The sequence below is a fragment of the Pollachius pollachius genome (genome assembly GCF_949987615.1).
Source record: "Pollachius pollachius genome assembly, chromosome: 14".
Lineage (NCBI taxonomy): Eukaryota > Metazoa > Chordata > Actinopteri > Gadiformes > Gadidae > Pollachius > Pollachius pollachius.
Genome location: NC_136947.1, coordinates 9,717,367 through 9,745,226, shown reverse-complemented (window position 1 = coordinate 9,745,226; position 27,860 = coordinate 9,717,367). Strand labels below are relative to the sequence as shown.

Genomic DNA, 27,860 nt, shown 5'->3' with positions numbered 1-27,860 from the left:
GGCGTGTGGAATCCGATCCGCTCAGAGAAGTTGTTTTCATTGTGATTCCATCAGGGGTGCTGCGAGGAATTCTAGGACCCCCTCAAACATGTGACAGAGGGGCCCCCCCATACCAGTCCATCAAACACTGAATCACCTCCACCCTCTGAAGGGGCCCCCCGTTATACCCCCCCATACTGTACAATGAAGAGGCGGCCTCTACACACACACGGATGTACACACACATGGACGTACACAAACACACATGGACGTGCACACACACTCACACACACACACACACAGACGAACACACACACACACACAGACATACACACACTCAAACACAGACATGCAGACACACAATGGGCGTACACACACACACAGACGTATACACACACATGGACATATACACACACAAACACACACTGGCTCACAAACACACACACACACACACACACACACAAACACATACAAACACACTTCCTGTGGGTCCAGCCTCGCTCAGACGGTTCGGATATTAGTTCAGCCTCGTAACAACAAACACTCTCCTCCATACTTTAATTAAGTCGGATTATGATCCTGTGTTAATAAACAAGAATTTATTAAGTACGATGTCAGACGAGCATCAGAGAGCACCGAAGACTCCAGGGGCCCCTCGGACCCCAAACCGAACCCCCCCCCTCCCACTCATACAGTCTAATGACTCCAGCGTGTGAGGGGGTTGGGGGAAAAGTGGAGGATCCCAGCTGAACGGTTCTGGGTTTGAATCCCAGGGTCGGTAACCTAATCTGTGGAGATCCCAGAGCAAGAACTGACCTTCTTCACCTTCAACAGATGACCTGCTCATACAGAAATTGACAGAACAGGCTTTGCGACGGACGGAGAGACAGTTTGTGTCTGTACTGGAGATGTTACACTCGCAAACACACACACACACACACACACACACACACAGTGAGGCTGAAAGCATCGAAAGGATCTAGAAGCGTTCTGCTCTACATGCCGATAAACATTCATGACAAACAGAACTTTGGAACAAGTTCCAGGAGACTGGAGGGAGAGTGTTCTGCTCTGCAGTCGAGCGAGAAGGAAAGCAGGGCTCTGGGGAACAGCTACTAGGTATGGAGGAGGACTCTGTGTTCAGACGTGGGAACCAGCTATCATGAGTCAGGAGCCCAGAACATCAACGCAACCGCAGCCTCTTAAACGTCATCGATACCCATTAGATCAAACCGCAGAAACACAACGCTGCACAAGGCTAATTACCGCGGCTACAGCAGCATGCTAATGAAGCAAACAAAGGACGTTCTGTCGCTATGCTAATGTAGCTCGTAGCTACGAGGGGAATACATGGAAAACAAGAGAGTTGGCGGCCGGCCGGTCGACTCCTGTACTTTGAGGTAATTAACAGAGCTGAGCCAGCGTTTTCCCGGGGAACTCAGAGCAGCGGGGAACACAAAGGAGGCCTTGTCACGAGGCACCGCTGACCTCCGACCTCCTCGCCATCCAGCCGCTAATCATGGCTGAATGTTGCCGTATGGTTGAAATTATCCAATCAATCCCCCCCTCCCCACACACACACACCCATCAACACACACACACACACACCCACACACAAACACACACACACTCAGCGTAGCCCACAAGGGGAATTATGAGAGAGGTTTGGTGGGACGGTTCCTGGACCGAGGCTTTGAGCAACAAGAAGTCGGTTGCTCTAAAGCGGTTGCTTGATGGTTTCATCGTCTGGTCAGCCTGCTTGGATCGGTGCTCGGCTCTTAATGTCTGTTGGCTGGCGGGCCACTCGTTGGGGACAGACGCTGGCGTCAGGATGAAGGCGGGCAGTAAAAGTTAATCAAAAGGTGGACGGTAAATATAGAGCCGTTTGGTTGAAAGTGTTTTCTGTTACGAGAATGAAACATGTGGGATGGTTTAGAAGCTTGTGTTAGCGGGGTTATTTCTGATTACCGTTTAGGCTTTCCAGATGAAGCTATTTTATACCAATACAAGAATAGATTCAGATGGATTTTAGTCTTGTTCTAGCGATAAGTGGCAGTAGAACGTGAGTTGTAACACAACGAGACGTTTTACACAATGAAAAGCATTCACTGTGCTCAAATTCACCGTTACTTTGGACGCACGGAGCTGGAATCTTTGTCTCAAAAGCTAACGTAGCTTTTTGCCTAGCCGCAACCAGCTAGCAACTGCCAAATCTGCTTCCAAGCCCGCGGGCAGAATACCAGGCTTTAAAACAAGCGTCAAACCGAGCGACTCCTACCCTTCAGAGTCAGAGTTTAGTGTTGCCCTTGGCTTCTCAACAACACTCTGAGCTGGCCAGGTTAAACGCCGGTTTTAAAATGAGGATTCATGGAAAACTAAAAACGGAGACAAGCAAGGCATAAGTCATCGCCACCCAAAAACAACACGGGTGCTGTTAAGGTTTCCGTTGTCTATGGTTACCGTGAGCGGGTCAGGGACATCAGGTCTAAAAGAGTCTAGATTTTAACACCACCGTTTCATGGAAGCACCCATGTGGTCAGTGTCGAACTGGACTGAAGATAACAAAGACATGTGAGCAATAAAGACGCCTTCCTTAAGCATAACGCATGTTCTGAATCCATCCCCGTGCTGAAGAAGACATGGTACGACCCGTGCCCCCCCTCCGAAGAGAGCCAGTACAAACCACTGAGACACCACGCTGATATCAAATATTACAAAACAAACATTTCAGTTCCAAAGTAAAAGTCCCATTCCGTGGATGGAAATGGAAGACCGAATCTCAGCAGTGGCTATGAAAATACGGGGAGGAAATCAAAGAATAGCAGCGATCCAAAATGGTGGTTCTCACAGTCTCCAATGCAACCGCACCTTAAAATAGAGGAGATAAAGACATACAGAGAATTGGCAGGGCTAGCCAGTGAGACCGTTTCTCACTGGCCAAAACCCACTACACACATTCACAGGCTTCTCCTAACCAGCATCATCAAAGTAGCGCAACTTTTTAATTTAATTTTTAATTTGATATTTTATATTTTTATACTTTATTATATAGTGGAAGGTATGGGAGATAGAGGGGAGGACCTGCAGCAAAGGACCACGGCAGGAATCAAACCCGTGTCACTGCGATCAGGACTGAGCCTTAATGGTATTCGCTCTACCCGGCGCGCCACCGGGGGGCCCTAAGTAACTCAAGCGTAACTTTGAGATCTGTAGGTCAATTACAATCATTTGCTAAGGAAAGCAGTCCAGTCGTTCCTGCTCCTGTGTGTATTCTCATAGGATGTAAAGGAGAAGAAAACATTTCTGACAGGCGGCGGGGAACCGTCATAAAGCAATAACTGCATAACACGAACCAGACAAGTTGACACAAAACTCATATTCTGTCATTTAAGCGCTGAGCGGGGAGAACTGTTAGAACATGGTGGAACACACACAGAACATTCCGGAAGAAAAACCAGATCTCCTGCCTGTCCATATGTGTCAACCTCACCCCCTGGCTTGCTTCTCTCTCTCGCCCTCACCCGGTCTCTCTCTCTCTCCCCGTCTCTCTCTCTCTCTCTCTTCCTCTCTCCTTCCCCCTTCCCTCTCCCTCCCTCAACCTGTCTCTCTCTCCTTTTCTATCCGTCTCTCTCTCTGGTACGATAAAGCACAGAAGTTAACATGTCATGTGAAGGACGTGCGACTCCGTCAAACACAATCTGTTGATGTCTGTCCAAATAAAAAAACACTGCAAGAGGTCAAGTTGAGACCAGCAGATATGTTTGCTTTGGTACAGCATCTTAATATCTGGGATAAGAGATGGATGTTTGGTCTCAGCCTCAAAGATGACCGTGAAATGTTCATGAGAGGAATCAACCAAGTGAGAAACTAATCAGGAAAGATGGCAACCCAACGACATTATATAAACACATCCGAAACTATCAAACTGAATTATTCTAGCCAGCAGTACACTTATTGCTCCAATGGGCACAACAGATTAAGGATTGGGGTGAGAGGTAGGGGAATGGGATTAAGGATCTGAGCTGGAGATCTGTGTATAACGGATAAACTAAACTGAGCCTTAAAGCAGGTTTAACTGACCCCAGTAGTGGTTGGGTATAGGGGTCCGGATTGGGGACCAGAGGTAGGGATGGAGGGCGAGGAGCTGGGTACTTACATAGATCTTGCGGTGCTTGTATCTGAGGTGGAGGTTGTGCATGATGGCTCCGTCGTGGAGGTCGTCCAGCGTGGCCATGTCCTCCACCCCCTGGATGCTGCTGGGGTGCATGGCCTGCACCTTCTGCCTGCTCAGGGCGTTCTGCTTGTAGGTGTACACCTGGAGACACGGGGGGGAAGGTGACAGATGAGGGGACAGGTAGGACCACAGGTAAGAGGACAGGTAGGACCAAAGGTAGGACCACAGGTGATAGGACAGGTAGGACCACAGGTGAGGGGACAGGAGGGACCACAGGTGAGGGGACAGGTAGGACCACAGGTAAGAGGACAGGTAGGACCAAAGGTAGGACCACAGGTGAGGGGACAGGAGGGACCACAGGTGAGGGGACAGGTAGGACCACAGGTGAGGGGACAGCTAGGACCAAAGGTAGGACCACAGGTGAGAGGACAGGTAGGACCACAGGTAAGAGGACAGGTAGGACCACAGGTAGGACCACAGGTGAGGGGACAGGTAGGACCACAGGTGAGGGGACAGCTAGGACCAAAGGTAGGACCACAGGTGAGAGGACAGGTAGGACCACAGGTAAGAGGACAGCTAGGACCAAAGGTAGGACCACAGATGAGAGGACAGGTAGGACCACAGGTAGGAACACAGGTGATAGGACAGGTAGGACCCAGGTGGGAGGACAGGTAGGACCACAGGTGAGGGGACAGGAGGGACCACAGGTGAGAGGACAGGTAGGACCACAGATAAGAGGACAGCTAGGACCAAAGGTAGGACCACAGGTGAGAGGACAGGTAGGACCACAGGTGAGAGGACAGGTAGGACCACAGGTAAGAGGACAGGTAGGACCAAAGGTAGGACCACAGGTAAGAGGACAAGTAGGGGCACAGGTACGGTCATGGGTAAGACCACAGGTCACACAGTAGAGAACTGAACACACCGTCTCCATCACTCATGTTCTGCTAGTTAATCAGTTGATGAATTTTTCAAAAGCAACCCACAGTGAATTAAGGTTGGTGTCATTAATAAACAGGTAGGGGTTTAGTTAGGTTTGTTTTAGCCTCAACGTTGGGGTTCAAACCCAGACCCTTTGGGCTGGGAGTCAAACACCATGACCACTAGATTATACTGACACACACACACATTCACATAGCACCACGAGAAAAAAAAACATGACATTGAACTTTCCATGATCTTAACGCCTGTAATCTATAATGAGGTAAACAGATATATGAATGCGTCCTGCGTTCAAGAATCTCATCATCAGATTGGAGGCAGACTCTCTGCCCTCTAATACTACACACCATATCACACCAAAGTACACACTCAGGAGACAAAACAAACATATCTTAAGTAAGGGATAATGCCCAACGAGGTGTCCATTATCAGGAATTAATGGACGACGTGGAGGCGTGAACCATCCGTGAAGCACACTCCATTAATTCCTGATAATGGACACCTCGAAGGGCATTATCCTGCTTATGCCATGGTCACTTGCCAAAGAAAATAAATTAAGACCATTCATTTATATTTCCATGCACTTTACAATCCAAATATAAAGTTTTTCACAAGCCATAACTTTGTTTCCCTGGTAACGCATGAGGGTTTGACTAATTCCTGGAACAGCCATTACCCTCCCGTAAGGTTCTTATGCAACGGATCATTGTTCACTACTCCAGTAATAAGGATGGACCTTAGCTACGACTTGGCAATGGGAGGTATTCTAGTCATTTCAGTTATGAGCCAGAGAGCTAACGTTATGCATTGAACATATTTATAATTCGAAATTCGTCCCAGCCTTTATACAACAGATACGCTAGGGTCTATAGCATATAACCGCCTTGTCTGATTACAGTTTAATTCATTTTAAACAATTTTCCAGCTCTCGTTTTGAAGACAGAACAGACAATTTGACTGGAACTGCTTAGCAGGTGTCCGTATATCAGGAGTTAATGCACACCCTTCAGCCAATCAGAATCTAGTATTCCCCTAGACCGTGGTATAAACACAGATACGCAAAACCACAACTCCACATCGCACTAAGTCCATGAAGTATTTTTAAATGACCTTTGGTGCACCATGAAGGAAGAATCACTCAGCAAGAAGTGCTGATTCCCTTTTTTGACTGTTACGGCAGAGTTCTGGTTTGGGAGAATCAGGTTGTAAAAGTCCCGCCCTTCTTCAGCCCATTAGTGGTTCCACTGGCGTTGGCCAATCAGCCAGCACAGATGGTTTACTTGGAATCTGGGTTTCTACTTTCCAAAGCGGGAAGACCTTAGCCATAGGTTTTATATCCCCAAACCACAAGAGCTCAGCACCACGACCATGTGATCCCCTCTCTACTGGGTATAGAAGCTGGTCTCCCAGCTCAGAGGAACCCACACTCTGCTCCACTTCAGCTGGAAAGACCAGGTCGCCTATGATGGTCCCTCAGTGGTCAGGTAGATCTGATTTTACTTTGTTGATCCCTGACGGGACATTCAGATGTGAGATAGCTACGATGGTGAATTAGTGGTCAGTGAGGTCCCACTAAGGTCGGGGTTTGAGCAATCTACCAAATCCTGACTGTTCGATGAAAGGCTCTTAATGTGAAGTCTTAACATCAAATATGTAGAACGAAGCAATGATTTTCCAAGCCTTACTCAACCTACTATTTCTAGTTGTCTTTCTAAAGCTAATTATCTATTGAATAAATCTCCTCACTAGATGAAACGGGTCTTCAATGCTTGTTCTGGTGTGTCCGTCTGAGTGCATCCCTCTAGACTCTGACATCAGATCCAGTCGTGCTCAGCGAGCATTCAGCCGTGAGGAGCCCTAAGCTGCAGGATCAGCCGGCTCCAAACGGTCCTGTCAGGACAGGACCAGACTCCTCTGGAGGGGCCCTGCCCTGGGGGAGCACAGCCTCGCACCAGGGACTGGTCTGACATGTTCCCCTATATAATACCTTATATTTACAATCAGGGCATTTATTTTATCCAAAGTGACTTACAATAAGTACATTTGTCAGAAGAAAGAGATACAACAATCTATCTCTGTTGGTACAGTAAGGACGTTCATAGAACCAAGTGCTAAGCACTAACTATCACTAGGTTAACCCATTCCCCGTACACAACAAAGATAGGATAGGATAAGATGCGACACAACTAAGTCATTTATTATTATTATTATTTTGTGCCAGGACGTCCAACATACAATAAGTGCATACATTAAGTTCCTTCTGCTTCATGTTCAACTGCTGGCATGAGTGCATTCTGAGTGGGCTCGTGGGAAGCTCTTGTAGAGTGGGCTACACGCATGTGACCACTAGGGGCAGTAGTTACATTGCTGTGTACAGTAACCTAATGCTAGCTAGCCTGTTGATGTATGGTCGCTATGCAGGAGAGACACATTTTCTGGTTATCGCTAAATCAGTAAAGAGTACCGTCTGTGTCGGTCTAGTTAATGTTAGTTTACCCAATATACTACAGAAGCCCCACTAGTAGCAGTGAATCCTCTGCAGCAGCAGTAATCGTAGCAGTAGTCTAGGAGTAGCAGCTACAGCAGTAGCAGTAGGATGGTAGCAGCAGTGGCAGTAGAATGGTAGCAGAAGTAGCAGAACGTAGCTGTTTATGTGTCATCTGGGCGCCGCGCCATACAGCTTCTTTATCAGGACGCGTTACGATTAAAGGCCTCAGACGTGCTGGCAGAGACACTGGTAAGAAACAGTGCAGGTCAAGCAGTGGTCAACACTCACTGCGCTGATTCTAGACCAGCCTTGATAGCCTGAAGACTGCACTGGAGGTGAAGAATAAATACATATATATTATTTTTATATTATTATTATATGATAGAAAACTCTTAATTTTCTTAGTCTGCCTATACCCCTCTCCGTCTCTCCCTTGCTCTTTTGCAATTTAGTGAGGCCATTTTAAAAAGGTATCTTTTGCAGTGTAAGGCTGCAGTTTAACAGGGTATTTCTGCAATGTAGTGGTGATGTTTAAAGGGTATTTCTGCAGTGTAGTGGTGATGTTTAAAGGGTATTTCTGCAGTGTAGTGGTGATGTTTAAAGGGTATTTCTGCAGTGTATTAGTGATGTTTAAAGGGTATTTCTGCAGTGTAGTGGTGATGTTTAAAGGGTATTTCTGCAGTGTAGTGGTGATGTTTAAAGGGTATTTCTGCAGTGTATTAGTGATGTTTAAAGGGTATTTCTGCAGTGTAGTGGTGATGTTTAAAGGGTATTTCTAGAGTGTAGTGGTGATGTTTAAAGGGTATTTCTGCAGTGTAGTGGTGATGTTTAAAGGGTATTTCTGCAGTGTATTAGTGATGTTTAAAGGGTATTTCTGCAGTGTAGTGGTGATGTTTAAAGGGTATTTCTAGAGTGTAGTGGTGATGTTTAAAGGGTATTTCTGCAGTGTAGTGGTGATGTTTAAAGGGTATTTCGGACCAGGCACCATGCCGGAGGGGTCAAAGGGAGGGAGAGGAAAGAGGAAAGGAGAGGAGAGATGAGGAGAGAGGAGGGATGAGTGGAGTTTAACAAGCATGCTAATTAGTCTGAGGTCACATAAAGAGTCTCCTAATCAGGGTGTGCGTGAGTGTGTCTGAGTGTGTGGACTCAGTAAGGGGTTGTCCCCAGGGATATATTTACCATTGAACAGAACAACTGACACACACACACACACACACACACACACACACACACACACACACACACACACACACACACACACACACACACCAGCTGACATTCCAGCGTAGTGACGCCCCACCGGGGGGGTCAGACGCCACCGTAGCGTCGCTCAGGGGTAGTTGCCATGGAGACCCGACCTTCGGGACCAAGACTTTGACGTTTGCTGCCTGTCTGCCTGCCTGCCTGCCTGCCTGTCTTTTGTATGTGTCTGTCTATCAGTACATCTGTCGCTCTGTCAAAGTGTCTGTCTGTCCGTACATCTGTCTCCCCGTCAAGGGAGTGTCTGTCTGTCTGCCTTTGTGTCTGTCTGTACGTGCAATCGTCTGTCTGTTAAATGTAACAATTAGCTCACAACATGACAACATCCTCACTAAAACACACACAGCTCAACATAATCCAACATGACTGAGGTGAGGGGCGGGGATCGGGGGCGGAGACTGGAGGGTGGAGTCGGGTGGTGGGGTGGGGTGTGTACAATCTAAACACAGACCTGTCGGACGAGACCTGAGATCAACAGTTAGTCAGATCCTGCTCCACCTCTCTCTCCTCTCTGGGCGGAGTATCATCACCTGTGTGTCCGTCTTCTAATCTGTTTCTTTGTCTGTCTGCATATCTGTCTGCCCATCTGTAAATCTATGTCTTCTAATCGGTTTGTTTATATGTCTGCATATCTGTCTGTAAATCGGTTTTCAATCTCTCTGTTTGTCCTTCTGCATATCTGCTTCTATGTCTGTCTGTATGTCTGTCTGTCTGTCTGTCTGCCTTCCTGTTCCCCAATCTGCGTGTCTCTCTTGGTCTTCCAATCTGTGTCTGTGTGCTCATATATCCATATGTCTGTCTGTCTGATTGTTTATCATCCCGTCTGTCTGTCCGTCTAGCTTCAATGAGATTGGCTGGGACAGGAAGTGGACCCTGCCCTAATTAGGGTTGATAATTGGTCCACTTTTCACCATGGAAACCCTGTGTGCTGTTAGGGGGGGGCTGAAAACAATAGCATTAAAGAGGCGCTAAGCCTAGCGACATATGCTAACCAGTAGATGAGTGAAACAAAAGGCTGAGGCAGAACCTGCTGTCTGCAGGGTCAGCAGGGTGATCAGCTGTTGAGCCAACAGACAAATTAGCCGCAGCATAAAGAAACGCTCAGGGATTAGCGGGGTGGTAACATGGACGACAGAATGGAAGAATTTGAAGAGTAGGTGACTCTGGAAAGGAATGTGTTCCCATTGCTGCTACCGGTGTAATTGATGTGTTTTGAAGTGGACCCAGGCAGTGTTACACCTGACCGCTGTTACCCGAGGATGACCATCGCCCCTCCCACCCCCTCGGCAACAAAGAGACCTACTGCACTCCCCGACGCTCAGAGAGATACTGCTGCACCGTCAATTCACTACACTTTTGTCGCGTGAGGAAATGAGTTTGGACTCAACAACCTTAGATACTGACCTCATCGAACAGCCATGAGGCAGGAGAGTCTAGTGGTTAAGGTGTTCAAAAGGTTCTGGGTTTGACTGTCTAACCCCTACCTGCTCCTAAATGACCTGTCTCTGTACTGTCTAACCCATACCTGCTCCCTAATGACCTGTCTCTGTACTGTCTAACCCCTACCTGCTCCTTAATGACCTGTCTCCGTACTGTCTAACCCCTACCTGCTCCTTAATGAGCTGTCTCTGTACTGCCTAACCCCTACCTTCTCCTACAAGTAACGTATCTGAAATCAATTTGGCTAAAAACCTCTGATTAAAAACCACAAAACAAACTTTATTACCTTAATAAAGTTTTCAGCTGAAGATTAAATTAGAAAAAGACTCAACCCTCATACACTACATACATAAGTGTCTCAGCTCTTCCTACCTTGCAGAGTTAACATGTTGGTGGATTCTAAAATGCTTATCCACAGCCTCACCCTAGCACCTGTCCACTAACTGACTGAGCAGCTGCTCTACGGGACAAAGAGCTGTGTCCTCTCCACCTGTCCTCACCTGAGCTGAAAGGGACCTTCGACCCGGCCTGTTCATATCTGCCGTTAAACACGTCGTGTGTGATCCGATCACAAGTGGACAGCTCTACAGACAACAGGTGTGACTACACCTGAGGGAGCCATCCACCTGGGATCAGATCCCCGGATGCACCCTCATGCCAGGTGTGAACATGGCCTCAGGCAGATAGAGAGACAACACACACACACACACACACACACACACACACACACACACACACCAGGGGATCTGATAATGGGATGCAGAGGTCTCCTGATCTCCGCTCTGCATCTGTTGTTCTGGAGACAAATAACTACCCCGGTCCCCGAGAGCAGAGAGAGACAGGAGATATCAGAGAGAACATTGAGACCAGGAGAGGCCGGAGAGACCAGGAGAGGCCAGAGAGAATAGGAGAGACCAGAGAGAAGAGGAGGGACTGGGGAGACCAGGAGAGAGCAGAGAGAAGTGGAGGGACCAGAGAGACCAGGAGAGGCCGGAGAGACCAGGAGAGGCCAGAGAGAATAGGAGAGACCAGAGAGAAGAGGAGGGACCAGAGAGACCAGGAGAGAAGAGGAGAGACTGGGGAGACCAGGAGAGAGCAGAGAGAAGTGGAGGGACCAGAGAGACCAGGAGAGAAGAGGAGAGACTGGGGAGACCAGGAGAGAGCAGAGAGAAGTGGAGGGACCAGAGAGACCAGGAGAGAAGAGGAGAGACTGGGGAGACCAGGAGAGAGCAGAGAGAAGTGGAGGGACCAGAGAGACCAGGAGAGAAGAGGAGAGACTGGGGAGACCAGGAGAGAGCAGAGAGAAGTGGAGGGACCAGAGAGACCAGGAGAGACCGGAGAGACCGGTAGAGAGTCAGACTTGCAGAGACAATGAGATGTCTTTATACTGTCCAACCCCTACCTGCTTCCTAATGACATGCATCTTTAGTGTTGTTGAATGACTGAACAGCGGTAGCAGAAGTCCAGAATTCGACAAGCTGCAGAACAGCAGCCCAGCGTGGACACTGAGCAGGTGTTGAGTGTCCTGTTACACACACACACACACACACACACACACACTTCCTCTGGCACTGCTGAAAAACAGTTTGACCTCTGACCCCCGGCTGTCCTCATTTCCAGTCAGAAGAACAAAGCACTGTCTGCGCCGCCGACGCTAACGCCAGCTAGTGTTTGTTTACAAATGGGGGGGGGGGGGGGGTGGCACCGCGTGCCGGAGTTGACATTCAACACCTCCTCCTGCTGCGGGATCAACAGTCGCCGACACGCCAGCTGACCACGAACAACACAACAACAAACGCAAACACACACACCGCCCACACGGCAAACAAAGACACCGTTCAGAACCATTCAACCCTGAGGATAACAGCAGCTCGTAGCTAAAGCATCGTTCAGTGAATACAGAGACACAGCCGGTAGGGGTTAGACAGTACAGAGACAGGTCATTAAGGAGCAGGTAGGGGTTAGACAGTACAGAGACAGGTCATTAAGGAGCAGGTAGGGGTTAGACAGTACAGAGACAGGTCATTAAGGAGCAGGTAGGGGTTAGACAGTACAGAGACAGGTCATTAAGGAGCAGGTAGGGGTTAGACAGTACAAAGACAGGTCATTAAGGAGCAGGTAGGGGTTAGACAGTACATCGACAGGTCATTAAGGAGCAGGTAGGGGTTAGACAGTACAGAGACAGGTCATTAAGGAGCAGGTAGGGGTTAGACAGTACATCGACAGGTCATTAAGGAGCAGGTAGGGGTTAGACAGTACAGAGACAGGTCATTAAGGAGCAGGTAGGGGTTAGACAGTACAAAGACAGGTCATTAAGGAGCAGGTAGGGGTTAGACAGTACATCGACAGGTCATTAAGGAGCAGGTAGGGGATAGACAGTACAGAGACAGGTCATTAAGGAGCAGGTAGGGGTTAGACAGTACAGAGACAGGTCATTAAGGAGCAGGTAGGGGTTAGACAGTACAGAGACAGGTCATTAAGGAGCAGGTAGGGGATAGACAGTACAGAGACAGGTCATTAAGGTAGGGGATAGACAGTACAGAGACAGGTCATTAAGGTAGGGGATAGACAGTACAGAGACAGGTCATTAAGGTAGGGGATAGACAGTACAGAGACAGTTCATTAAGGAGCAGTTAGGGGTTAGACAGTACAGAGACAGGTCATTAAGGAGCAGGTAGGGGTTAGACAGTACAGAGACAGGTCATTAAGGAGCAGGTAGGGGTTAGACAGTACAGAGACAGGTCATTAAGGTAGGGGATAGACAGTACAGAGACAGGTCATTAAGGAGCAGGTAGGGGTTAGACAGTTCGGAGACAGGTCATTAAGGAGCAGGCAGGGGTTGGACAGCGAATACAGAATACAGTAATACTGTGTTTTTAAAGTGACTATATGTGATAATGTATGTTTTCCATGTTCTTTCCATGTATTTATTGTGGACATATCCTTGTCCCTGTGTTCAAAGCGTCTCTTCAGGGGAGAGATCTTTGTGGGTTTCAAAGCATGCAGGGAAGAGTTTAGGGATGAGGATGTCTTAATCCGTCCGTAAATCTTCTGGACAATAGTGACCCCCCCTCAACATGACCCTAAGCCCACAGCGGGGGTCCCATTGAGGCAGAACAACTCTCTAATTCGGTCAGAGCCTCCATATGCTACGCTTACGCTACCTATGCTAAGATAACCTTTGCTAAGCTAACGCCACATAAGAGGTCCTGGTGAGGGGGTTTGTAAATGGACACAAATCACTCAACCCTTGTTTGGTCTGTAATTCAGTTCAGGCGTGTAAAGGGTGTGGTGAGAGTTTGACACCATGAGTGTTTGATTAAAGGTTAAGTTCATCCTTTGTATGATCAAACACAACATGTCAGCAGTTATTAACCAGTCTGTGCCTATCAATGGCGTCAGTGGCTTTATCACCTCCTGCTTTCAAAGACAAACCTCAACCCCCACAGGCGGTGGTGGTGGTGGTGAGGTTCTTTTGAGCAACGCAACGCATCATGGGAACAACCTGCATCGTCACACCCTCCTCCCTCCCACGACACGCCTCAAACCTCAAATCAGAGGTTCACAGCGGGCCAGAGGAGGTTCAAAGAGGACCAGGCCGTCACGCGGTCCTGTATATCCTGGGCTAATCTGTCGTCGTTCCCCGCCGTTAGCCGCGCTAACGTGTGTGTGTTGACGCCTCCCTGCGCCCCGTTAGCCTCTGTAGCGCTGCCTGTGATCTCTGGTGGTTTGATGTTGGAGACATGCTGCTAGCAAGGTGCTTATTCACACCCTCCCTCATCCTCCCTCTCTGCAGGGCTTTGATGAACTGTATGGATGAATTAGCCGGTGGTTATAGAGCCCCTGTTGTAGCACCAGGTGTCATGTTAATTAGCCATTAGCCGTTTCTCAAAGAGCTACCCCTAGAGAGAGATCACACCTGGGAGGGTCCACCCATGGATGAAGCATGGGGGTCGGTCTACCAGTTGGTACAGGCCACTGGTTGGACTGGGAGGGTGATCCACCATCATACGTTCTTAGGCCCTGTCCACACGGAGCCGAAACTGGTGAATACAATCCGGTTTCGTTTTACGCAGTTCAGGAATATCTCCGTAAAGACGGAGTCATTGCGAAACCGCATCGAGCTATAGAAACGCTGTAGTAAATATTCAATGCGCTGGTTCTCCACAGAAAAAAGTGAAGCGCATCAAGCCTGCACGCATACAGCCTGCACGCTGTATACAAACATTCAGTCATGAGGAGATTCAACCTTTTAAATTGAGCATTAATACCTTTTAATGTACGGTTAGTAATTAAATTCATCAAGGGGCTTTATTTAAAGCTACAAAAAGAATGCAAATAAAATAATAAATAAAAAATTCAACGCAACTCTGACGTCCCCCAGCTGGTGGGGGGCTAATGACGTCATCGTTTGTGTTACAGGCGTCCACACGAATCCTTACACGAAACCGCAAAGGTCCAGGTAGATTTGAAACCACCTCCAAGGGTGGTTTCAGAAATGTGCGGTTTTGGGCACTGGATTCGCCGGCTCCGTCTGGATGGTCGGCCGAAACGCACAAGACTTGCGGTTTCACCAAAAAATCGTCTCCGTGTGGACAGGGCCTTATTTCTTTTTTTTTATTTATCCTCAATTTAGCCAGGGAGATCCCATTGAGATTCAAGATCTCTTCTTCCAGGGAGACTCACTTGCTCAGAGTTCGCCTAGACTCCGCATAGCGGCCCCCCTTACCCCCACACCCCTCTTACACACTTATTGTATGTTGTACGTCCTGGCACTTAAAAAATAGTACTTAGCATTGTGTAGCATCTTATCCCAGTTATCTTTGTTGTGTACGGGGAATGGGTTAACCTAGTGACTTGCCACTCGGTTCTATGAACATCCTTACTGTACCAACAGCGATATATTGTTGTTTCTCTTTCTTCTGACAAATGTACTATTTGTTCATTTGTAAGTTTTGTAAAAATTGTAAGTCGCTATGGATAAAAGTGTCTGCTAAATGCCCTGAATGTAATTGTTGTCCTGGTTTCCTGTGTTTTCATATGATAGACCACCGGTTGGTGGACACAACCACCATGTTTTGTAAGCAGAACCAGATATCTGATCTGCTCCAGTCCAGCTGGTTTCTACCTGCTCGTACCTGCAGCCCGTGTGGTATCTCTCTGTTTGTAGAGCGTCTTACCTGGCCATAGTCGCTGACGATGACGACCACGCCTCCGGAGCAGGTGGACACCGTGCTGGGCAGGTACTGGTCATCTTCCTTCAGCCACACCCGGGCTCCCTGGAAGCAGAGTTAGAACCACACGTTACTGAACAGAACAACCACAGAGAACATCTTCACCAGAAACACAATAAAGACAGCTTCACACACCAGAACCACACGTTACTGATCAGAGCCACAACACAGAACATCTTCACACAACAGAACCACGTCTCAGGCATGATTCAGTACCGTCACACGTTTTTGTGCTGTTGTTGTTTCATGTTTCTGTATTGTCTTGTGGTTTTAGAACATAACTGTCCAAATCCCATGAAGACTTTAGTAAACGTCATACAAAAAGTCAAGCCTCTTGGATTTGAAGGGTGGTTATCTAGCTGTGTAGTTCTGTCCGAGATCGCAGTGCGAGGGCAGCACAGTCATAAATGTATCACCAAGAAAAAAGAGAGGAAGGATTGCAATGAGCTTTATTCATTCCTACATGTTAACACAGAGTAATACAACAGACCTTAGAACTTCGTTATTTGTAAACAACGTTTTTTGAACACTTTTTTTGTCACTTTCAGACACACAGACACTTTGTCTTGGATTTCAAGAGCACAAATAAAACTCTACTAACTATTTGACAATGTTAGATGGCATGATGAAGGAATCTCAGCGGTTGGACTTTTCACACCCACCATAAAACCATAGTGCTCCTGAATCCTTCAAGGTTTCACAACGTTCCGCTATGAACCCACGACACCTCAGATTCACCCCTCGGTCCATCTTCACATTGACCGCCATGTAATTACTTTAAAATCACCGTTACCATGACTTCCGCTCCGATGTTGCCATGGGGTCACCGTGGCATTGACCTTCTTCACCAGCCAATTGGGTCACAGCTGCCAGAGGGGGGGTTAGCAACCTGGGAACTATATTGCGGTGTCGGGTTCCACAGGAGGCTACCTGCGGCGGTGCTTTAGCTTCTCAAGTGGCTAGTGAAGACCGATGTTTATTGAGGCTTTTTAGCGAGTGTGGTTAGCCGTGGAGAACTGGGAGAGACCTTGTAGGAAGCCATGTTTTACTGCCAACAGCTTTTACGGCTTACTGGACGCAGCTACAGTCATCCAACAACATGCTGCTGGATAATTCATATTTAATCAGGCTAAAGTGGGCTGAGCTAGTCAGATGTTAATTAGCCCCTGTAGAATAGCCTGCTTATCGGTTGCCTCTGTACTTAGCCCAGCCGTAGATAGCCTCGAGTTGGCTAGTAACGCTAGTTAGGATAGTTAGAATGCTAACGCTAGTTAGCCTGATCGTAGTTTTCCTCCCTAGTATGGCCTAAATCTACCATCCGTGGTAAGCATGATCGGAGTCAACTTACTTCCCACATTTAGGAACGAAGCTTAAACAAGACTCCTTCTGTTCAGTTGTTCTGTCTGTTTTCTTTTACTTTACTTGAGGCTACAGAGGAGCTCTTCAATTCAGCGCAGGATCAGTATGGAGCGCAGCCGCCAACAGCAACAGGCTCACGGAAGGCCTTCAAGTCTGTCCTTCGTTCTGAGGATGTTCAGGACGCTCGGTACTTATACCCAAGCTGAAACGTTAGCCAGCTCCACGGCCGACCACAGAGGGGCCCCTCTCAGGGGCCTCCCGCTCGCTAAGCGCTCAGCCACATGTGCCCGGGTTCATTAGCATGACGGGCTAATGCTAATGGAAACAGCTAACTGAAGGGTATCCTTCGTGTTGTTGACCACCACCACCCCTTCATCAACGTGCTCGACTAGGGCACTGGAATGACCTTTGACCCCCCCCCCATCCCCCCCATGGCCTACTTCTTACCCAGTCGCAGCGGTCTGACTAATGTAGGGGAGATAAAGGGGAGAGCAGGGGAGGGATTAGTGTGGGCCGGGGGGGAGGTTAGACAGGGGGCATACCTCTCACTCGTCTTTCTCACACACACACACACACACACACACACACACACACACACACACACACACACACACACACACACACACACACACACACACACACACACACACACACACACACACACACACCTTAATGGGAGTTGCAGAGTCAGCAGTGGATGGATCTGGATATTGTTTTCTAAACCCCTAAGAGCCTTCTGAAGGGGGGGGGGGGGGGGGGTTACCTGGGGGGGGAGTATCTGACGAGCACAGGAAACACATACTAGACTAATCTTTTGATCACCCCTACTCCCTCCCTCTCTCTCTTCCTCCCCCACTTTCTTTCTCATTGACAAAAACGGAAAAGTAATCGTTTTGGAATATTAAAAAAAAGTCCTTGATCTCCTTTGATCTACCTTTTGATCTCTTCCTTGATCCAACCACAGCTGTAACCTTTTAGAACCTGTTAGAAACAAGAGGAGTTGGACAGACAACTTCAGTGAACCTGGATTTCTGTATTAGTTTGAGCTATTTAACCAGGAAAGGGAAATCTAAAATGAAGCTCTAAAAGGCTCTAAAATCTAAAATAACTTGTCACTAATAACGACAGAAGAAGCGCTGACCACTCATCCACTCGCAGGACGGTTAGGTGGGCATGGAGGTGGACCCCACAGATATTTACTTTGAAGTTAGGAGTGCAGCATTTAGCTTTAGCGGCTAGCGGCCTGTAGACATCCAGGAGAAAGCTGTCACAGAGAAAGACGTTCACCCAGAGGAACCGCCTCCACCCTCCACCCCCTCTCCACCTCCTCCACCAAGTTCTCTCTCCTCATCCTTCACCTCCCCTCCTCCTCTTCCTCACCTCCACCTCCTCTCTGCACCTCCTCCTTCCTTCACTAGCAGGGAGGTGTGTGTTGGTCCACCTCCTCCCCCAGAGCAGAGAGGAGTGAACCATACATAAGCCTGGATCCTCCTCCTGCTCCTCTGTTCTGCAGTGGGGCCCCGGGAGCTTGTATAGGCACACTTCACAGGGTCTTTCAGTCCCTCACCCCTCACCCCATGGGTCTGCTTTGTGGGTAACGTGTGCCGTCACGCCCTCCACCCCCCTCCCTCCCCAGAACAGAGAGCACACTCTCTTATTGTTCTCCTCTCCCCCCCCCATAATCCCCTCCTCCATCTCTCTCACCCATCTAAACCTCATCTCCTCACCCTCCTCCTCATCTCCCCTCACTCACCTCCACTTCTCCTTCCTCCCCCCCCCCCCCACCATGCCTCCAGCCAGAATCCCCCAACACACACACCTCATAATACCACACCTCAAACAAACCACTCATTTCAATACAGTCACATGGTTCACATCTGAGTGAGTGAGAGAGACCGAGAGAGGGAGAGAGACAGAAGGAGAAGGAGAAAGACACCGAGAGGTCTGAACTCTCCTGTTCCCACAATGGCAATATGCCGGTGCAATAAGAGGCCCACCGTCCCCCTGTCCACCTCTCTATCAGTCTGGTCCCTTTCTCAGTTTACCCAGTGTCTCTCTGCCAGTCCCTCCTTCTTCATTCAGACATCCCATTCTTAAGGAAACCAAGTGATTCCAACACTGACTGAACACATCCCCTCTCCCCGACTAGGCATGTGTCCGGTATGTTGTGTTCATAAACTCCAACCCTAACGTGTTCCTCACATGTTCCTGACGCCTGCATCGAGGGCTTCTGGGGTACGGGCGGGTGTGCACTGAACGCGCTCAGTCCAAGAACGAGCAGCTGTCCCTCCGACAGACACCACTTCCTCCAGGCTAACAAAGCACAGCGCTGTACTCTGGGCCGTGTGTGTGTGTGTGTGTGTGTGTGTGTGTGTGTGTGTGTGTGTGTGTGTGTGTGTGTGTGTGTGTGTGTGTGTGTGTGTGTGTGTGTGTGTGTGTGTGTGTGTGTGTGTGTGTGTGTCCTAACACAACTGCTGCTATGGAATCTGCCCAGAAATATTCTTCCTGGTTCTTGCAGATTAGTGCAAGCTAGCATATGATGGCTAGCTATCAGATTAGCACAAGATAGCACATTAACAACAGATAGGATATGATGCCTAACTAGTTTCCAGATTAGTGCTAGCTAGCTTTCTGATAAGCACTAGCTATCAGATTAGCACAAGAGAGCATATTAACAGTATATCGGATATGATGCATTAGATAGTTTGCAGATTAGTGCTATGAGAGCTAGCTTGCGTTTGCATTTGCTTGATTGGGATCTGAAACATGACATATTAGTTTAGTTCCTAGCAGGATTTGTAGCTCAATGTGAGACCAAATCAAACACAATGCCGAGACTTGTATGGTCTCCCCATGTCACTGTGTCTGTATGCTGCGTAATAACTTCCAGTGCACAATGGGCCATGTGTCTAAAAGTATAGTGAAGACTCTGATTTACATCCCATAATACAATCTGTTTGAGTGAATGGAAATCCAAATCCCCAAAACCCCCGTCTCTTAATTCTGTCACCTCTCCCTGCCGCTGGTTCAGTTTAAAAACCATCAACTTGGTGTAAAACCACACATCACATCATCGACCCTGGCTAATACAACATATAAATCAAACCATCTTTCAAATCCAATACCTTCAACCTACAACATAAACTCTACTGCTACATTTAACCGTCTTCATCATAAACTTAAAATGAAAAGCCAAACTTTACAACCTTTAAGCCCAGACCCACAGTTTTGATCTACACATACTAAAGTGTTGAAGGCCATTTCGACCATCTGCTACAGACATCATCTCCTCAACACCTTCAGAGGCAAACGGCTTCTCTCTGCATCACATGGAGTTCCTCCTGACCGGCCGTGTGGAACACATTATGGTCTGTTTGTTTGTGTAAGCTCCTCCTAACCATGCTGCCACTCTCTGATCCCAGGGGGGTGAGTGTGGCGGGAGGGGGAGTGAGAGGAATGGAGGGGGAGAGAGAGAGAAAGAGACAGGGAGAGAGAGAGAGAGACAGAGAGACAGACAGAGAGCAAGAGAGACAGGCAGAGAGAATCAGAGAGAGAGCGCAGACAAAGGTGCTTTCTACAGAGTTAATCGCTGTTACTATTGAGTCATTGAGAGTGAATTCAGATGCATGTCATTAAGGAGAAGGTAGGGGTTAGGAGAACTTGCACTAGGTCAGGCTGTTGCGTCATTGGGGTTTTGAACCCAGAACCTTTCGTCTGGGAGTCACACACCCTAACCACGACCCTATCCTTTTCCAGGCTCAGATTATGCAACTGTAATGTCATTAACGAGAACACTTCCTGGCCCAAGGCAAATGTGTTTTTTTCTTCGATGGCAGCCTCGCACAACATTTTGACTACACAAAGACAACTTTCACAGAACTCTGCAGAACCACAGAGAGGAGGTCCAAGCAGGGAGATGAGTAGGTCTCCCTGCTGGACCGTCTTTGTGGTTCTGCAGAGATCTCCCATTGTAAGGTTCTACAGAGACGGCCGGCACACAAAGAGCTCCAGTCCTGTTCTCTGTGTCGCCCCACGGCCCCCTGCCAACTGAGTTGGGCCAACAGGTTAATGAGTAACCTTTACAGGGAACTGCTCTTTATCCGCCGCGGTTCACCGCAGATAAGAGCCTGGAAACTAAACTACTTTAGTGTTTGTTTGGGTGTTTTTGAATTTGAATGTATCATTCCTCCAGCCAATAGAAATCAAGGATTCTGCAAGGAAAAAAGGGTTGCCCTAAACGTTAACCCAAACGTCATTCTTCCAAACGGCAAGTTTGTCTGACGCTGTTCCGCCCTGCCAGAGTGGAGACAGTCTAAACAGATCCTGACGCCTGGTAATCTCTGATGAGGGCTGATTACTGGTTTAAGGGTTTGGTTTGGAGAGTTTATGGGTTGGTTTACCACCGTCAGGACCTGGGGGATCCACAGCTGCCTCCAGACTCATTTGTAAAGAAGAATTTGAAAAGAATGTGTGCCTTTAAGGGCTGACGACCTTTGACCCGTACCTACCAGGGTTCAGAGTTCAGACACAATAGAAACCAGGACCGGGGGGTTATTTGTGAATAATTGTTCACAAATGAGACAGAGAAACCAGGAAGTGTTTGACGATTCAGGTATAAAAGCAGACCTTGAACTCTTTCCCAGCATGTGGTATCGACCAATCAGAGGATTAGGCTCTACTTTTGGAACCAATCAGAAAGGATTTTGCTGATAGTTGTTTGGATAAAAATGGCTGAGTACCTGCTGTAATTAGCCTTGTGATACACAAACAAGGAACATACTTGCACACAAAGGTTATTATGAAGCTGCTTCAAATGTGCACAAACACAATGACACACTGCATGAAGTTAGACAGACTGAGGACAAACAGCCTCTCGGACTGTCTCTCACAGAGTATCCAAATGATATGTTCACAAATAAACAACTCCTTTAAAAGCTCTGCGGTTCCCAAACATAAAACCACGTCCTCATAACACACCAACACATTGTGTGTTCTGGGCGTGTCGTTTGGTTCAACATTCTACGCCGACACTCCAGATGTTCTCCTGCTGTCTGACACTCCAGCCTACGTTCCTCTAGCCCCCAGACCATTATACCCCTTAACAACCGGTTAGATACCGCGTTGAGTGAACTCTCAACACTGTCACACCACATGTCAGTCTTTCCCTAAAAGAGAGAGAGGACAGACGTGTGACTCACGTCTGTCAGAGCGGTAAGGGATCGACTTCAACAAAAACACTTAACATCTCCCTTCAGCGCCGCAGAAACTCTAAACCAGTGTGGAACTAGGACTCGGTGGACGACCAGTTCAGAAGACACTGGTTCTGGTGTGTTTCGTGAACGAGGAGGTCATCTGACAGACTAGGCTTGTAGAAGGATTGGTGGTTTTCAAGTGGGGGACCGGACCCCCCGATAGAAGGACCTGGTCAGGTTTTCACAGAATAATCTCATTGGTCAAGAACAGATGTGTGGAATAGCGATGATGTCACTAGCACTTAAACAACGCTTTCCTATTTTCTATTCTGGGAGCTTGTCCTCAATGGACCTCAATGGAATATACCAAAGATAATGCCCATCGAAAGAAATCCATGTCTCTCATATCACCACCAGTTACAGCCACCTCACATCTCACATCTCAACCCAACCCCCAGATTAGCTCAGGCCAGCATCACACCGGCAGGACACGACATCATCGGCTCCCAGAAGCAGCCAATCACAGTGATCCATGTTGTTGTGTCACGTTAGTGCTCTGTAACCCTGTGGACTATGTTTTGTGAGAGACATATTCAACCCAGATTACAGCATGGAAATGAAAGCTTTTCACCTCAGAGGGGGAAACATAATACTGTAACGTCAGTTACAGTATTATAATCAGCAGAATAGAAGACCAACAGGAATGTAAATACCTCCAAAAAGTCATTAAGTCAATCGATGTAATCGATATCAATAACAAACAAAATGATTTTCTTTACATGCAACAATAAACTCAAGCTTCATTGATGTGTTTTTAAGAATTACTGAATGCAATAATGCTAAAGTACTTCAGATTTATAATAAACACATTGTTCGGAACATTCGGAAACAACGACTGCTTCCAAATGAAACCCGAGCAGACATCCAATAAAAGATGAGATATTGGGCTCCGGTCCTCAGTGGAGACAGAACCAATAACTCAAGCAATGCATCATGGGACGGAGTAAAAGGCCGAGCAGCTGTAGTTCACACGACAGTAGTCCATCAACACATTCCAGCCCCGGTCGAGGAGCTCTTATATCACAACAACATCTCCACCCCCCCTCCCCCCAGCCTCCGGTTGGGACCCCGGCCAGAGGTGGGGGACCCCTCGTTGACGCAGTCAGCGTAACATGGGGGTGTGGACGATGTTCCTGGGGGTCAGGGGTCAACGTATAGCAGGCGGGCGATGTAAGTGTTGGCGTGCCAAGAGACGGCCAGGCATCATAGGGAGGGACCCAGCGAGGAGAAGGATCAACGTGTAAGGAGACGCTTAATATCCTGACGTCAGAGTTTACTTTGCCTAACAAGAGCGGAGGACCAACAGCCAGCAGGTGATGGGAAACGTGGGAGAACTCTAGTTTGAGTCGAGGCGCATCTTGCATCTCTCTCAAAAAGGGGTTAGGGTTTGGGTTGCACAGACAAGGCCGGTAACACACAAACACACACACACACACCCGTCCCGGTAGTCACCTGGCGTGTCTCAATTATTAACACAACATGGGGTCAAAGGTCGACTACTCTGGTTTCAGAGAGGGGGCATGGCCAGGAAGCAGCTGCCTTGCGATCGCTGTTCCGATCGGTTGAGTCTGATCAGTGTGTGCGTTTGCGCGTGTGTGTGTGTGAGTGAGTGAGTGAGTGAGTGAGTGAGTGAGTGAGTGAGTGAGTGAGTGAGTGTGTTTGTGTGTGTTTGGTTGTGTGTGTGTGTGTGTGTGTCTCAGCATGAGATGCATTAAGGACACCAGGTTAATTTTATGCCAACAGAACCCCATCATTAAATCAACCTTCAGTGAGCCTCAGTACACTCGGGCTGGATTCCATTTCCTGTTGTGTTTTAGCACTTCCCATCAGTAATTTTAAACACGCCCACAAGCAGACGCTAGAGAGCAATGGGCCAATCACACAGCATCAGGTCCAGAAGCGCTGCGTTGTTAAATGTGGGGGTTGGATGGTCAAGCGGTTTGGGGTGTTTGACTCTCCAATGAAAGATTCTGGGTTCGGCCTCTTCAAAGAGCGATGGCTCCACCGTTTGGGAGGAGCCAAACCCAGGGCCCACCCCCGGGACGTCAGGAGGAATGCGGTCCGGAGCGTCCGTGAGGTCACAGAAGGCGGGGCCCAGTGCGCCCCAGCTGTCGGGAGCGGTCGGCGAGGGAAGGACCCGGAATGTCTTTGGATGCGACACAAAGCTACTGATGTCCTTGGGAATCGTGAGGAGTGAGGCAGGAGGAGGAGAGGTGATGTGGAGGCTGTTGTTGTGTTGATGTTTGTTACCGCGACGATGAGGATGAAATGGTCAGCAGCGAGTTATAAAACGCATCAAGATGAAAAACACATCTCAAGAAGGAAAGGGGGTTTGAGTAGTGGAAAAACTCAGAAGCTCTCAGAATAAACACAGTTTGACTCTAGAATCGGCAGATAGTATGGTACTGGTACATACAGCCTCTCATCCATCCCTGTGCTGACAAATACTCCACTGACAGAAATAACCCTCAAAGACTCGTAGGGACCGCCCAGCGAAGTGATGTGAGTAGGCAGAACCTATCACCTTCATCACCTGCCTCCTGGAGCTTGCATTCTCACAACCACTACCACTCTTTCTGCTGCTGAAACACCTCCCTGATAGCCTTGTTAGCTTTAGCACTGTTGGTGATAGCTCCGTGAGTCCTAGTCCACACTAGACAACATTGTTATTGCCCCGATAGCAGCCTGTTAGCATCCTGTTAGCGACCTGTTAGTACTAGCCGTGCTAGCACTAGCCCTGCTAGCGCCAGTCCTGCTAGCACTAGCCCTGCTAGTGCCCTGTTCGCATGTGACATCAAAGGATCACGAATGAAGCATACAAAGGCTTCTTTCATCAGTCCCAGTTCAAAATAACTCCAGTCGGCCCTCTGATCACCGTGCAGGTGGAGCGCAGGGTTTGGTTATGACTGTGATTATATTCCAGTAAGTGGCTTGAAAAAAACATAACTCTGATGCAACTCTCTGATGGGGTTCTTTAACGGGTTTAGCCCCTGTCATCAGTCATCACAGCCCCGGTCTGAACACGCTCCCCAGATCACCCTCAGGGGGCGGAGCTACGATCTACCTGGCTGAGTCAGACAGGTGTGTCTCCCCGACGGGCTGGGTCCGGGCGTCACAGCAACGTCACAGGGGGATTCTGGGATGCTGCAGGGGGAATGCCTCGTCATTGACGACAGAGCCCCGGTTGTGTCTGAATCAGAAGCCTGTTCCTCTAACGGTCCGGTTGTTGTGTTTTGTTACACAGAAGCAGTGGTTGCATCACACGATGGATTCCTCGGGGGAGGGGGGAGGGGGTACCATGGAAACGTAGTGGCTGAATTGGCGAGATACCATCTGTTTGACGTTCCATGAAAGAATTTGAAAAACAGAGCGTTTAATAACGTCACGCAAGTGTGCGGGAATAAAGTGAGAAATAAGATTTAGTCAAATGGTTACACAACGAGCTGACCGCCCGTGAAGAAAAGGATTAACGAGAATCCATTACAAATACTTTACTGGAGAGGCGTCTAGAGCTGGCTAATAGAACACAAACACAAACTCAATAAACGCAGCTGATATGGGAAAGGTCTCCTCTCCCCGCGGACCCAAAGGCTGTCATCAGCCCGTCCTGTTTTACGTCACTGTGGCGACAGACAGGGGCACATGGGTCCTTTGTTGGGATGAGAGCGGACAGAGGGAGGGTCATGTGATCAGAGCGCCGCTGACAGCTCGTGAAAGAAGCGGAGATGATGAGGAGCCTCATCGCAGGGCCTCACTGGCGACTCAACAGGCCTTGTTAAGGCTAATGAGGTGACTAAGCGCTCACGCTCGTTATTTGGGGAGTCATTTGATGAATCGAGTGTTTAAAGTAGGCCACCATACTGTTTCTGCACCACTTCTCTACCACACATACTCCACCAGTATGCCCAGTTTACATGAACAAGCGCAGTTTGTACCACTATCCTCCACCAGTATGACCAGTTTACACAAACAAGAGCAGTTTGTATCGCTAGTTCTCAACCAGTATGACCAGTTTACATGACCAACAGTAGTTTGTACCACTACAAGCCCTCCAGCAGACGCAGGGCTGCCATGGCCACTGTGATCTGCATAGACAGGGTGGGAAATGGGAATCTGGTAAAATTTTATCCTTTACAGTCTGTTCTGTAGAGACTCCTTCTGCCTTTTAATGCTCCAAGCTGCTGTGTGTGGAGCTGGACCCAGACTGACGACCCAGGTCCAGGCTGATCTGCAGACCCAGAGCTGGGTCATGGGTCAGACAGTGCTGTCCCGGGACCTGGATGGACTACAGAGGACCGGGACACTGGCAGCCGCATCAGACCCCAGCAGGCTGGGTCCCGGGTTCTGGGAAGCCCTGGCAGGATCACAAAGAAGAACATCCTGCACGCGATGAACACCACGGCCCCGACGAAGAGAGGCTCACAGAAGACCATTGAAGACCCCCGCGGCTTTGAAAAGACCGCATCTGCCCTCCTCCTCCTCTTGGTGGAGAGAGAACCTTCTGAGCCAAGAGACGCTGCGTTGTACTGCTCTCGAGCCAGGCAGGTGTGCTTTGCTACAGGTTGGAGCATGAGGGGGGGGGGGGGGGGGGGGGAGGAGGGGTTGTTGAGTTGTTGGTTAACTTCCCTGGTGCCTGGTTTTTCCGCAGCTGACTTTTAGTTAGAAAGGGGGTGGAGATGGACATGTCAGGTGCATTTCATCCACCTTACCTTCGACAAAGACAACGACAAACACTCTCACCAAGCAAATAGCCTACGGCTGTGCCTACGAGCAAGGCACCAAGCGGCCACTGGCCACAGTCAGCTTTAGTCCCACTGACAGCAGCGTTTGTCTGTGAAGAGAGGGAGAGCTCTGCTGATGAACGCTCTGCCGACAGGACGGATCAACACAGCAACGGTTCGTTTGAGGAGACGCCGGGGCTGTTTTTGGTCCAGAGTTCAAAGCGTGGACCAGGATGTGTCTCTCCAAACACGACATCCTCCCGGACTCCGGGACCCGTGGGCTGGGGGTACTTCCACACGGAAAGAAGGCAAAAGGGCTTTTTGTCCGACTTTTTTGTCTGCCAGGTTTGCGGGCCCCTGCGAGGTTCAAAGCCCTCATCACGGCCGTGAGGTTCAAAGCCCTCACAGTGGTCATTGTCTGGTCGGATCTTTGTCGCGCATGCTCAGTCGTCCTCTTTGCTTCGATTGTTCGCCGCGTACTTTAATCAATCATGGCTTACAGTGAACCTCGATGCAAGTCCTTCAGGAGAAGACAGGTTGTTAAAGGAGGCCTACAGGTAGGCTATGGACATTGGGACTCAAGCCCACAACCTTTCTGCTGGGGGATGAACAGCCCCACCACAATATCAGAATCTAAACACCATTTCTCCTGCTAGCGAAGAACCATCAGTTTGTGATGGTTCCGGAGGGATAAGGTATTATGGAATTGACCGTTTTTTCACCAAAGAACATGCTAGCAGTGTAGGGTTGTTTTCAGCTTTCATTGTCTGCAAACCAGGATGTGTGTCTTTGTGTGTGTGTGTGTGTGTGCACGCACTGTGCACGTGCATGTGTTTGTCTCTTGATGGGCCAGAGGTTGTTTGTTCTGTTGGAGTCTCTTTGAGTCGATGTAGTGAGGTGTGTCTTCGCCTGTGTGCTCTTTGTGATGTCGTTACGTGGTACGCCCCTCCTCAGTTCACAGCCAGCGTTCTTCTACCATCTACCTGACACTACAACATGAAACCCCTCCCA

General features: G+C 48.6%; 1 protein-coding gene across 1 annotated transcript in view; it reads right to left on the bottom strand.

Moving 5' to 3' along the window:
* Positions 1–27,860, bottom strand: part of myo10 (myosin X) — an 87,955-nt gene that overhangs the window by 47,107 nt on the left and 12,988 nt on the right. The window contains exons 2-3 of the mRNA XM_079751162.1: positions 15,464–15,562; positions 4,136–4,294 (exon numbers count right to left, since the gene is read on the bottom strand). Of these exons, the coding sequence (XP_079607288.1) occupies positions 4,136–4,294; positions 15,464–15,562 (258 nt within the window). The remainder of the gene's footprint in view (positions 1–4,135; positions 4,295–15,463; positions 15,563–27,860) is intronic.